Raw genomic sequence first — 13,741 nt, forward strand, 5'->3', positions numbered from 1 at the left:
CCCAGCACTCTGAACATCAAGAAAACTGAATACTTCATAGAAAAGTAAAATAATTGGCAATGGACTCTAAATTTTTATCGGCAAATTCATTTAAACTGTTAATAGTACCTTCAAAACATCTCACTCGAAAATCTCCATGCTAAAGCAGCAACATGCTTCATCTCATGATCAAAATTAAACCATGAAATAATCCATGGAAACACAATACCCTACCATCCGCACAAAATCCACAAAAAACAATGTAAACTTTGAAACGGGAACTGATACTGTTACCCGTTTTGTAGAGATAGCAAAAAAGTGACCCGATTTTGAAAAGGGGTGATGCAGAATACACATGTTTTTTTTAGAGCATAGTTTTTTGCACTTTCATTTTTTTTTATGTACATTGTTTTTTAGAATGGTAGTGATTTTCATGCTAATTTTAAAAATGGTTATTCTGCATCAGCCCCTTTTTTTAAAAGACTTATTTTTTTACTTTAAATTTTCTAATGTATGAAATGTAAATAATTATTTCGTAACCCTTTTTTTAAAAGACCTATTTTTTGACTTCAAATTTTCTAATGTATGAAATGTAAATAATTATTTCATAGATTTAATAATTTTGGAAGTGATCTTTTTCTTTATATTTTCTAGTTTTTATTTTTTTTATTTTTATTTTTGTAGTGGGGCTTTTATTGATTTGCATATTCAAAGAAGAAGGTCGATATTTTACATTTTCGATATTCTACATATTTATACATCATTAAATAAATTTTCAATCCACATGAAATAATTGTCTCTAAAAAACAAATATAAAAATATATATAAAAAAGACAAAAACAAAAAATAAAAAATGTTAAAAAAATTTATATCATAAACCATAAAAGAATTTGGAAAAAAAAACAAATAGATATATATATATATAAAATTAAGTAAGTAAATATTGAGAAATAAAAAATATATATATTAACGAAAACTAGGAAAAAAATAAATAAAAACAAACTAGTTTAAAGAAAAAAATAGAAAAATAACGAAAAAAATTAAAAAACTAGTGAAATTAATATTAAAAAAAACAAAAAAAATAAAAAAAAAAAAAAAAAAAAAAATCTCACAAACCATAAAGAGTTTTTAAAAAAGAAACAAAATTAAAATATATATACATATATAAGTAGAAATAGAGAAATTTAAAAAAACATTAGAAAAAACTAGGAAAAAAATAAAAAAATAAAAATAAAAACGAACTAGTTAAAAAAGAAATAGAAAATTAACGAAAAAAATCTATAAACTAGTAAAATTAATATTAAAAAAACAAAAATAAATTTAAATTATAAAAAAAAAAAACCCAAAAAAATGGTTTTTTTAATTAAAAAAAAACAAAAATGCAATTATCTTTTATTAAATATACCTATTTTATTTAAAAATAAATAAATAATTTTTTTTTAAACAATCTTGTCTTTTATTAAAAAAAAAAAAAATTTTTAAACAATTTTTATTATTATTATTTTTTAATTTAAAAATTCAAATTATTAAAATTACATTTTATATTAAAATTAAAAACAAAAAAATTAAACTTACATTTTATGTTTAAAAAAAATAAAAATAAAATAAAATTTACATTTTTTTTTAAAACATCTTTTTTTAATTAAGAAAAAATTATTTATTTCAAAATATAAATCATAAAAAAAAAATTAATATTTTTAAAACAAATTTTAATTTTTTATTTTAAAATTTAAAAAAATTAATAATTTTTTTTTTTAAATTAATATATCAAATAAATTAATTCGAATTATGTTTGTTATAAAAAAATTAAACAATATTATTAAACCTTTTTTTATTTTTTATTTGTTAAAATATTTTTTTAAAACATATATTATTGTTTTATTTAAATAATAATTAAAAAAAAAAACAACACCGTACTGATATTGATAACGAGTATAAAAGTGTGTATTGGTTAAAGTGACTGATTCAGTTTGATAAAATTTATTACCACACCACATAAAAACGCATGTTTAAAATAAATTGATAAGAGTGAGACTTTGGTTTTTATTTATATAAACGAGACGGATTCGTTATTGAAACTTTCACACGGAGCATGTTTAAAAATAGGATTCAGGTTCAAATGCGAAAGATTAAGATAATGAATTGATAGACTCATGATTTGGTTTATTAATATATGTGAGAAGGACCACTGAAAGTCAAATAATATCCATTTTCATGTTTGAGACCAAGATTATGTTCAAATCCCACAGGATCTCTTTGAAAATGTTTTCGGGCCTTTTAACGATCTGTTGGCTGTGGCATGAGGTCCAATTTGCTCTTTCTCTTTGTCAATTAAGCCTCCGCTGTGACACGAGTCTGAAACCATGGTGAAAGATGTCCCCGGAGGGCACATGTTCACCATTAACCGGAAGTCCTCATCTGCAATATGCCATATATCACATATTGAATATTTCATAATAATCAGAATGATCATGAATGTTAAATAAATGATTGAATTGATAAAGATAAAGACATTGGGTATATAGAAATAGGACCTGTAAGCAGGTTGAAATCACATGGGACGATACACTCGTCAGAGCCGGTGGAATTTTGCATTGGAACCAGAGTGCCATGGCCACTGTAGTGAAAGAAGAGCACGTCTCCTGGTTTGGCCTGCTCAATCATTTTGACGAGAGCCCTGATAATGTTTTCACCGGTGGGCTTTGTATATGATTTGTCTGTGTCGATAAGCAAATTGATATTCTCTTTGGCAGGCCCTTGGGCCCCCGGCCGCGCCACCAGCGGGCGGCGGGAGGGCGTGGTCGATTCCGGAAATCGACCCACGGCCCTCCCGCCGCCCGCTGGTGGCGCGGCCGGGGGCCGTTGTTTTTTTTTAATTATTATTTAAATAAAACAATAATATATGTTTTTAAAAAATCTTTTAACAAATAAAAAATAAAAAAGGTTTAATAATATTTTTTAATTTTTTTATAACAAACATAATTCGAATTAATTTATTTGATATATTAATTTAAAAAAAAAATTATTAATTTTTTTAAATTTTAAATTAAAAAATTAAAATTTATTTTAAAAATATTAAATTTTTTTTTTATGATTTATATTTTGAAATAAATAACTAATTGTTTAAAAAAAACATTGTAAATTTTTTTTTTAATTAAAAAAAGATTTTTTTTAAAAATGTAAATTTAATTTATTTTTTTTATTTTTTTTTTAAACATAAAATGTAGGTTTAATTTTTTTTTTTTTTTTTTGAAAATATAAAATGTAATTTTAATAAGTTGAATTTTTGAATTAAAAAATAATAATAAAAAAATTGTTTAAAAATTTTATTTTATTTTTAATAAAAGACAAGATTGTTTAAAAAAAAATATTTATTTATTTTTAAATAAAATAGGTATATTTAATAAAAGATAATTGCATTTTTGTTTTTTTAATAAAAAATAACCATTTTTTGGGTTTTTTTTTTTTATAATTTAAATTTATTTTAGTTTTTTTAATATTAATTTTACTAGTTTATAGATTTTTTTCTTTAATTTTCTATTTTTTTTAAACTAGTTCGTTTTTATTTTTATTTTTATTTTTTTCCTAGTTTTTTCTAATGTTTTTTTTTTAATTTCTCTATTTCTACTTATATAAATGTATATATTTTAATTTTGTTTCTTTTTTCCAAATTCTTTATGGTTTGTGAGATTTTTTTTTTTACATTTTTTGTGTTTTTTTTTAATATTAATTTCACTAGTTTTTTAAATTTTTTTTCGTTATTTTTCTATTTTTTTCTTTAAACTAGTTTGTTTCTATTTTTTTTCCTAGTTTTCGTTAATATATATTTTTTTTATTTCTCAATATTTACTTACTTAATCTTAATTTCACTCATTTTTATTTTTTATTTTTGGTTAATTTTCCATTTATTTTATTTTTTAAATCTAGTTTGTTTTTAATTTTAATCTTTTTTAGTTTTTTGTTAATGGTTTTTTTTTTAATTTTTCTATTGTTACCAACTTAATTTTACAGTTTTTTAAATGTGTTTTTTCTTCTTTTCCCAAATTTTTTTATGGTTTACATATTTGTCTTTTTCTCCAATTTTTTTTTAGATATGTTTTTTTTACTATTTATTTGTTCATAATTTGTAATTTTTTTTCTAGTTTTTTAATTCTTATTTTTTATAGGTTAATTTTGTTTTGTTTTGTTTTGTTTTTTTACATTTTACATTTTTATGATTGATTTTATTTTTGAAGTTTGATTTTTTTTGTTTTGTGTTTTTTATTTTATGTTTTGTTTTTAGTATATATTTTTATTTATGTTTTGTTATTTTTATTTTTTATTTTTTTGTTTTGTGTTTTTTTATTGTTTTAATTTTAATTTTAATTTTTTGAAATTTTAATGTTTTTTGGAGTCATGATAAAATATTTTATGCTATTATTTTGAAATGTTGAAATTTCACCCTTGAAAAAAAAATTGTTATCCCAGCATCAACACTTTTCGTTTTGAGGGTGTTTTTTGCACAAAATTTACCATTGAGAAAAAAAAATGTTATTCGAACATCGACACTTTGTTTTGAGGGCGTTTTTTGGACAATTTTTTCACCAAAAATTGGTTTTCACCGTCATTTTTAAAACATTGTTTAGAAAATCTTCGGCAAAATCACATAACTGGTTGGTTCGAAATGCTTCGACAAAAGATTGGTTATTTCTAAACAATGTTATGGATCACAGAAGTCTAAATTCTTTAATAATTTCCCTGCACGGAGAAGCCGCTGCTAAGAAGGTTCATCAATTCGAGCGGTCACGCATGCAGGTTACTAAGTTGAAATCTGATCTGGTATATCAAGCTAAGCCAGATTGGTTCTTCAACTTGTCCTGACGATGAACCACACTGGTTGGTTCGAAATGCGTCGACAAAAGATTGGTTATGTGATTTTGCCGAAGATTTTCTAAACAATGTTATGGATCACAGAAGTCTAAATTCCTTAATATTTTTAAAACATGTTGAAAATTTAGCTTGGAAAAAAAAAGGTGTTATTCCAGCATCAACACTTTTCGTTTTTAGCACTGTTTTTGATGTTTTTTCGGGGTTTTTTGGCCAGAGTTCCCGTTTTGAGTTTACAGTTCCCGTTTCAAAGTTTACATTGTTAAAACTAAATGCAATTGTAAATAGAAAACTGCAGCAAAGAAAATTGAAATGAAAATATCCACAATATCTATCACTTTTAATCTCTTTCCAATGAAGAAACGTTCAAACAAGAAAAAAATCGCAGAAACGGCAAAACGACAGGTAATTGCCACAAAATCCATTGAACTTTTACAGCAAATTGCGCAGCAGAGGCATTGAAAGCCAAAACCGGCCCGAAGAACCCGAAGAAAAAGCAAGCTATGATCCAGCGCGGAAAAAATCAATACCGGTAATTAAGATTTAATAACTGGAAGTATATGCCTAACCTTCAACTAGCTCCGACTTGTTTCTGACATCGACGCCATAGTATACAGCCCGTCCAGACTTGAGAGCCTCAGCAAGAATCGAACTCTGCTCTTCGTTTTCATCCAAAGTCATTGTACGAGCAAAATCGGCAATTCTTACGATCCATCGACCGGATTCCAGAAGTTTCCGAACAAGATGACGAGCCACAAATCCTCGTCCTCCCGTCACAACGCAGCAATCAAATTCTACTGCCGGGAAATTTTTCAAACCCTCCTCGATCGCCATTGACGAGCTGGAAGCGAAATTGAAGGAATTCCCTTGCTCTGCAGATTTTTATGCTTGAGACTGACTTGACTGGACTGGTTTTCATGGACATGAGGACAATTCGTTACTTCCTGATAGATTGATTACCGTCTTTTACTGTGTATATATTCTTAAGCAAAACATCGGTATGCCCCGGGCCGCCGCCCACCCAGGTTCACGCTGTATGAACAAAATGAGCTCTGTACTTGTTAAATCGGCAAATCTGTATTCATCCATCAAAACAGTGTATGCAGCTTGTGAGTATCAGAACAGGCCTGCCATTGCCTTCCCTGTGGGGGTTTTGCTGCTCCATATGCACATTGGTCAGAGGCGTTGATATTGGGGATCCCTACCAGCCGTAGCCTATCTATACCCCCATGCCACCCACAAGAAGCCGAGGGCCGGACTCTGCTGAGCGTGTGTAGCATGCTCAGGTCTAAAATAAGATTGATGTCCATCACCCGGAAGACACGCTTCGACCTTTCCCCCCTGACTGAATGCCTTCGATCAAACCTATCTTGCTGCTTGCCTTCTCCCTTCCTGCCTGAGAGGATATATTATCCATAGTCCCCCGGGACGGGGCTTACCCTACAGAACCTTAGTTCCTACTTCGCATTGACGTTATGTTACATACGATGCACCTGTTGATGAGGATCATGCGACAGACACTCAGTCAGCTAGTGCCAGGCACGGACAACTGCACAACACCTGTTAAGATCAAACCGTAGCATACCCTGCAACCTTAGCATATACCTGTTTGCAGATAATACGAATTAACGAATTAATGCTAGCGTTAACACGAGACCGTTGACGGTCAGCCATAATGAACTGGGCCTAAATAGCAATTTAACCTATGTTCGGGCCTCTTCCGCCTCGGGAAGAGGCCAAATAAGATGGGAAAGCTTCAGCGGGGAATCAGAGTTTGGCTATCTGGGGAGAACACCGCACAGCGCATTTTCGAACTTTATACTAAGCGCCGTATAACACACTAAAAAAACTGTAAACTAATGCTAAGTCGAAGACTAACGATTACTATAGTCCCTCCGATTGCGAGATGGCAGGGACTAATAAAGTAGGCTCAAAAAAATTAAATAATATCCGCCCACAAAAACAATTGCAAATAAAAGTATTAAATCCTTCTCCACTGGTATTAAATCTGTGTTTATGTTAATTCAGGTACATTCACTCGAGTGTCATGTTTCCATTAAAATCATGTTACACAAGTTCGCATTATATTTCTAACAATGTTACACAAGTACGCATTATTTTTCTAACAACTAGTTGCACGATATGGTGCCCAAAAGTGTTTTCTCGATTTCTATTTGCAAAAGTCCAATTTTTTATTTTCATGAATGGAAGCAAACACGATTTTCAGACTTGTGCTCAGGTGTTTGTCTCTCCGATTTGTACGCATGAAAGAAAAATGTGATGGATCGTTTTCTATTCGACTAACGCACACGAAAAATAAAATTACAAGTTTATCATCCTCAGCAATTACCAATCACCAGCACACTCCGAATAAATCATTTTGTCTCCCATTTGCATAAAAAAGTGGTGAAGTGTTTTATATTTTAGTCGCGTAAATGAAAATAAACAGATTCAACAATTTATCTTTTAAAGCATGCAATGCCAGTTGACACATTTTGTCGAGTACGGGAAATTGGAATCCATTTTCGAGTCTTTTCGTACTTTCTCGACTATAATCATGACTTCATTTCAACGTCTTTGATAATGACAGCATTAGTGTCTCCAGTTCTCTGCATGAAATATATTCAACCCTTAGAGGTCCCAAATATTCATCGATTGATAATTTGAAAAGGATGGAAAATATCTCACGCCACTAAAGCATTTGCACTTCCATTCATTCGCTTAGAATATATATGCTGTGGCCTGGGGGTAATGCGGGACATCGCCTGTCGCCTCCTTGGGCCCTATCTTTCTCACCTGACATCCAGACGAGCGGTAACAGGTAGCCATTGCTTTGATAGCATTCACGTTACCAACGGCTGGCTTCAAAAGTTGGTTTGCCCTAAGAGGTATCGCATGCATGGGTGTTCGTCACATCCAGGCACCTGATTTGCTCAAATTCATAGTCGTTCTTGGAGCCCATTCCGCTTTATTACTTATTATCTGCCCAAAGCCCAGAAAGATTCTACCACTTGCGTTCTTGATAAGAGGAAATCTCTATATATTGTGTTAAATTCGTACCATGGAGACTAGGCAGAAAATGGATTTTTTCCTTTGGAATGAATTATATACGGGGCTACATCAAATAAATCATTAATTGTGCCACCATTTTATATATATATATATATATATATATATATTTTTAACAATTTTTTAATATTTCTTTTCATTTCTATCTTTCATAGGAAAGCATCATGAAACGTTTAAACGCCTCTAAATTACAAAATAATGAGGTTAATGTTATTAGATGTATTGCCATTTCCTTCTATAATTAAGATGTATGATATGACTTTAATCGTTAACATAAACATACTTATATTTTCAAAATTAATCTCTAGTTGCAATTCTTAAAAACATTTTAATTTTCTAGCGTGTGCCAACCATATTATTGATCCACCCATTAGTATATATGATGTATTCTAAAGGAAAACCAGATACAAATCACAAAAAATACAGAATAATACACATTATCAGCATTAGAAATCACAAAAATATAGAATAATACACAGTATTAGTATGCCTGATAATCCCCCTCCTTCCTACAATCAACTCTAGTAATCTCTTTTTTTTATTAGAAGAATTGCTATTTAAAAAAAAACAAAAAATTACTATTTTTTTGAAAATTACTATTTTTTAATGTTATGGTATGTGGAAGTCGCTGCATCATTCTCCTCTGGTTGAAAAGAACGCAGCTCCTGCAAGTTGCTATTCTCAAACTGTTGCCACTAAACGGGGTCCAAGGCTTGCAATTCCCTCTTTGTGATCCATGTACTTTCCTCCAGTGCGAAGCCTTCCCACTATACCAAATACTTGTTATATTGTCCTTGTTGAGTCTAAACAATCTTCTTATCTAGGATACTTGCAATTTGTTCCTTTATCTTACGTGGAATGGTCTGTTGCCAATCCACCTCCTCCTCGATGTTATTTCTCTCATCCGACCCATGGAATACATATAAATCAGAAACATTGAACATAGGTGAAATAGCAAGATCTGTTGGTCAATCAACCTTATAAGCATTATCATTGATTTTCTTAAGAATCTTGCAAGGACCAACCTTCTTGTACTTCAACTTGTGGTAGGTTCCTCTAGAAAACCTCTCTTTCCTCAAATAAACCATCACCAAATCACCCTCGTTAAAGACTTGAGGGTGTCGACCAACATCTGTTAGACTTTTGTACTGTTGGTTACTATCTTGCAATTTTTGTCTCACTGTCCACTGTAATTGTTGAATGTGTTTAGCAAATGCTTCCCCATCATCACTAATTCTGTCCCCAAGTGGTAGCTGCAACAGATTGAGGACACCTAAAGGATTTTGGCCATAAACAATCTAAAATGGATATTTACCTGTGGATCTATTCACAGAAATATTGTAGGCAAATTCTGCTTGGGTAAAGCCAAATCCCACTGCTTAGGCTTCTCAGCAACAATGCTTTGTAATAGGTTTCCCAACCATCAATTCACTACCTCGGTTTGTCCATCTTTTTGGGGTTGATAGGCACTCCTGAACTGTAACTTAGTCCCCATTTTCTTCCACAAAGTCCACCAAAAATGACCCAAGAACCAGGTATCTCTATCATAGGTAATGGTTTTGGGTACACCATGCAATCTAACAATTTCTGAAAAAATAATTGTGCCACCCTCGATGCATCACTAGTTTTTTTGCAAGCGATGAAATGAGCCATTTTGGAGTATCTATCAACAACCACAAAAATATAATAATTACCTCATTATGTACGTGGGAGCCGCAATACAAAGTCCATGCTCACATCTGACGAAGGGTTCATGGGTATAGGTAACAGCATGTACAACCCTGTATTCTGGGAGTGCCCTTTAGCCACTTGACAAATCCTACATTGTGTCGCATACTTGGTGATGTCCTTCGTCATCGTCGACCAGTAATATTTATCTGCTATTAAGGAGAATGTCTTATCCTTCCCAAAATGCCCTGCCAAGCCACTACTATGAAGCTCCCTGATAATATGTTCTTGTATACAGCTAGTTGGGATGCAAAGTTCTTTTCTCTTGAAGAGGTAACCATCTTGCAGGAAATATTCATCACAAACAAGGCCCACATTCCCCACATCTGGATTCTTCAGATGCTCCACAATCTTTCCAAAAGCAGGATCAAAAAGATAAAGATCCTTGATTGAATCAAACCTAATTACCTGATTTTCCATAGTTTTTAAAAGAACAACACGCTGGCTCAAAGCATCTACAACCTGATTTTGTTTTCCAGATTTGTGCTTCAGAACAAAATTGTAGCCTTGCAAAAAAGAGACCCACTTTGCATGTCTATTTTGCAATTTCTTTTGATTATTAAATATTTTAAGGCAATGTGATCAATGAATAACACAATATCCTAAGACAATAAATAATGCTTCCAATGTCGCAATGCTTGTATGATTGCATAAAATTCCCCATCATAAGTGGAGTGGTTCTTCTTTACCTCATTCAACTTTTCACTAAAAAATGCAATGGGCCTGTGGGCTGAGCACGGCTCTAATGCCTATATGTGAAGCATCACAATCTACCTCAAAAATTTTATCAAAATCTGGTAATGCTAAGATGGGGGCCTTTGTTACCTTTTTCTTTAGAAAATTAAAACATTCCTCAGCCTCCTTGGTCCATAAGAATGTCTTTCCTCTGGTTCAATCTGTGATGGGTGCTATGATATTGCTGAAATTACGAATACACTTTCTGTAAAATGTAGCCAACCCATGAAAACTCTTACCTTTGTTATGATCTTCGGGAGGGGCCATTCCAAAATTTCCCTAACCTTTTCAGAATCCATCTTCACTCCTTTTGCTGAGATGACAAAACCAAGAAATACCAAATTTTCTTGGAAAAAACTACATTTCTTCAAGTTTAGACAACGCTGATGCTTTCTCAATAAATCCAAGATTATCTTTAAATGCTGCAAGTGATCTTCCTTGGATTTACTAAAAATTAAAATGTGATCAAAATAAACAACAATAAACTTACCAATATAAAGGTGAAGCACAGTATTCATCAACCACATGAAAGTACTAGGAGCATTGAATCACCATGGCTCTCCGCACCATGAGGTTCTCCCCATATCTAGTGGAACTTGAATGTTAGCCACTTCTTCTTCATCCTCAGATTGGGCCAAGCTTAACCTTAGTTGTTATCTTTGCCTTGGCACTCATATATCAGAATTCAGACATTTGAATGATCGATGACCCTCTTCACAACACTTAAAACAAATAAAAGGTCTTCCTCTGCCATTTCCATAACCTCCACCCCTTTGAAATCCACTTCCTCGGGGTTGGGTCGGGTTATTTTTTCATGTATCTTATACTTTCATATTTCTATGAGATGATTCACCTCTACCAAAATTGAAACCACCCTCTCAAGGAGCTGAGATTCCCCTTCTTACTCCCCTACTCATGATCCAACCATATCATGGTGTGACCTTTTAATTTGGTGCATGAAAATTTTAGTTTCTTCTCCTCTCTCATAGGCTTCCATTCAAAAAAGCTCTCCATGGTGTTAAGCCAATCTATCAACTACTCAGGTTTAAGACTCCCTCCATAGTCCGGGACTTCCATTTTTACCCCATTGCTTCTCCCTTCTAAAGCCCTAAGCACTCTCTCTTTATAAGTCAGGTTCCCTAGCTACTCTTCTACTTGTTGATCTTCATGTTCATGGTCTGTCTCCTCATCAGATGTTTCTCTTCATATTAATCTTTGGTTAATGAGTGGGTTCGTAAGTTAAGCAACTTGCATTTGAAGGTTCTGCATTTCTCGCCGCATCTGAGCAAGACCTGCTCTTCCTCTTCCTCTTCCAGCCATGTTCCTGCTTTGATACCAGATGATGTAGCCCAACGGAAGCCAAGATACAAATCACAAAAAATATAGAATAATACACAGTATCAGTGTTACAAATCACAAAAATACAGAATAATACACAGTATCAGCATGGCTGATAATCCCCCTCCTTCCTACAATCAACTCTAGCAATCTCTTTTTTTTTATTAGAAGAATTGTTATTTAAAGAAGAAACAAATTACTATTTTTTTTTAATTTCTATATTTTTTAAAACACTAATTTTTTTTAAATTACTATTTTTTAAAGTTATGGTATGCGGAAGTCACTACATCAATATAGTATATCCATGTTAATTTTTATTAATCTTTGTGTTGACTATCTATTTGTGTGCAAAACTTTTGCAATTTTAATCAAAGTTTGGGAAAATGTTTAATATTCTTATTTTCTGGTAAATTCAAAAATAATTTATTATATTTTCTAGAAATTTTATTTAGTGATGTGACATAATACCCTTGGTGGAGGGATTTTTATTTTCAATATTTGTTAGTCTTTGACAAATAATTTTAAAATAAAAAAAATAAAAAACTAATTTTGTAAGTAGCCATTTTGTTAGTCTTTTGACACTCACATTGACAGAATGCTTCGAGAAAGTCCTTTACATTAGTGAGGTAGGGGTGATGGTCCGAGGAGGATGATTTCTTGGCTAGTTATTTGACACTAATAGCAAGACATGGATTTCTAGTGTTATCTCTTATTTCATTTTAAAATTTTACAGATTTAGTTACCTGGGAGAACAATTGTATAGTGCTATGAATCTATGTAAAATGAAGGATGTGTGGAAGAGGGAGTATGTGCAGGAGAAAGAGGTGCAGAGGGAACTTTATTCCACACACACGAAATTATTTTAACTTTAAACAAATACTTAGTATCTAATATTAAATGAAGTATAGTTTTAATATGTGTGAGAAAGGAGTATTGTGCAATACAACGGGTGTGTGAAGCAAGGAATATAAACTTTAATTCGTAATGTTCTTCATCTCGATACATTTCCCCTTTAGGGTGGATCAACATGGGATCATTTTATTTGACATTTCATGTGTGGTTTTCAAAATTGTGTTCAACGTTGATTGTTTAAAAACTAGAAATAACAAATCTTTGTATTAAAAATTTATGAGTACTGAGTGAATTTATGATTTCACATATGTGAATTAAATACTTATGACCATGCAATATTAAACTAAGTGTCTTTGTAATGCCTGTGAACAAATGTATTGTGTGGGAGAAAAAGTCTGCAGAGTGAGGAACATAAAATTTCTTTCACAATGTTCTGGTCCTTCTATTTCACACCTCCCTCTCGCATGACAGTATGTATTAATAAATTAATAAGCAATAGGGCTGTAGAGGGAACTTTATTCCATGTCTCTTTTTGATGGGTGTATGAAAGGATTTTTTTGTGTGGGAATGGGTGTGTGGAGAAAGGAATAAAAAATTTAATTCGTAATGTTCTGCATCTTTAGATATGTTTCCCCTTAATGGTGGATTGACATGGGCTCATTTTATTTCATATAGGAATGACTCGATAATTTGATGTATGGTTTCCAAAACTATGTCAATAAATTTAATCATTTGAAAACAAGAAAAAGATAACGTTGGCATTCAAGGTTCATGAGTACTATGTGCATTTTTCATTTCACAATTTTGAATTAAATACTTATTATGCAATATTAAATGAAGTGTGTTTTTAATGATTGTGAAAAAAATTGTTGTGTAGGAGAACATGTGTTCGGAGAAAGGAATAGAAAATTGTGTCCACAATGTTTCGATCCTCTACATAGATTTCGCATCCACAAAATGTTTTAACACACCTCTCCCCTACATGACAATACATATTAATTGATTAATTGGTGGTTTTGGTTTATTAAATTTTTGGGAATGGAAATTTTGGTTTATGTCTACATCGGGTGGAAAATAAAGGTGGACGATTAACTTTTCACATCAGTATATTTGAAAGCTTTGATCGTTTAAAAATGGTATCAAAGATGAGAAAGGAAATCTTCGTTTTCACAAC

At 31.6% G+C, this 13,741-nt stretch overlaps 1 protein-coding gene across 1 annotated transcript; it reads right to left on the bottom strand.

Moving 5' to 3' along the window:
• Window positions 1–2,215: 2,215 nt before the first annotated feature.
• On the bottom strand, window positions 2,216–5,679 carry LOC149194832 (metacaspase-6-like). Its single transcript, XM_089407817.1, has 3 exons — window positions 5,415–5,679; window positions 2,514–2,819; window positions 2,216–2,397 (listed from the first exon to the last, which is right to left on the bottom strand). The coding sequence occupies exons 1-3, from the start codon at window positions 5,677–5,679 to the stop codon at window positions 2,216–2,218; spliced, it is 753 nt and encodes a 250-aa protein (XP_089263943.1).
• Window positions 5,680–13,741: the final 8,062 nt, after the last annotated feature.

Source organism: Pinus tabuliformis, chromosome 2_2, assembly GCF_031772625.1.
Source record: "Pinus tabuliformis cultivar Carrire ecotype Pingquan chromosome 2_2, CPIR1, whole genome shotgun sequence".
Classification (NCBI taxonomy): domain Eukaryota; kingdom Viridiplantae; phylum Streptophyta; class Pinopsida; order Pinales; family Pinaceae; genus Pinus; species Pinus tabuliformis.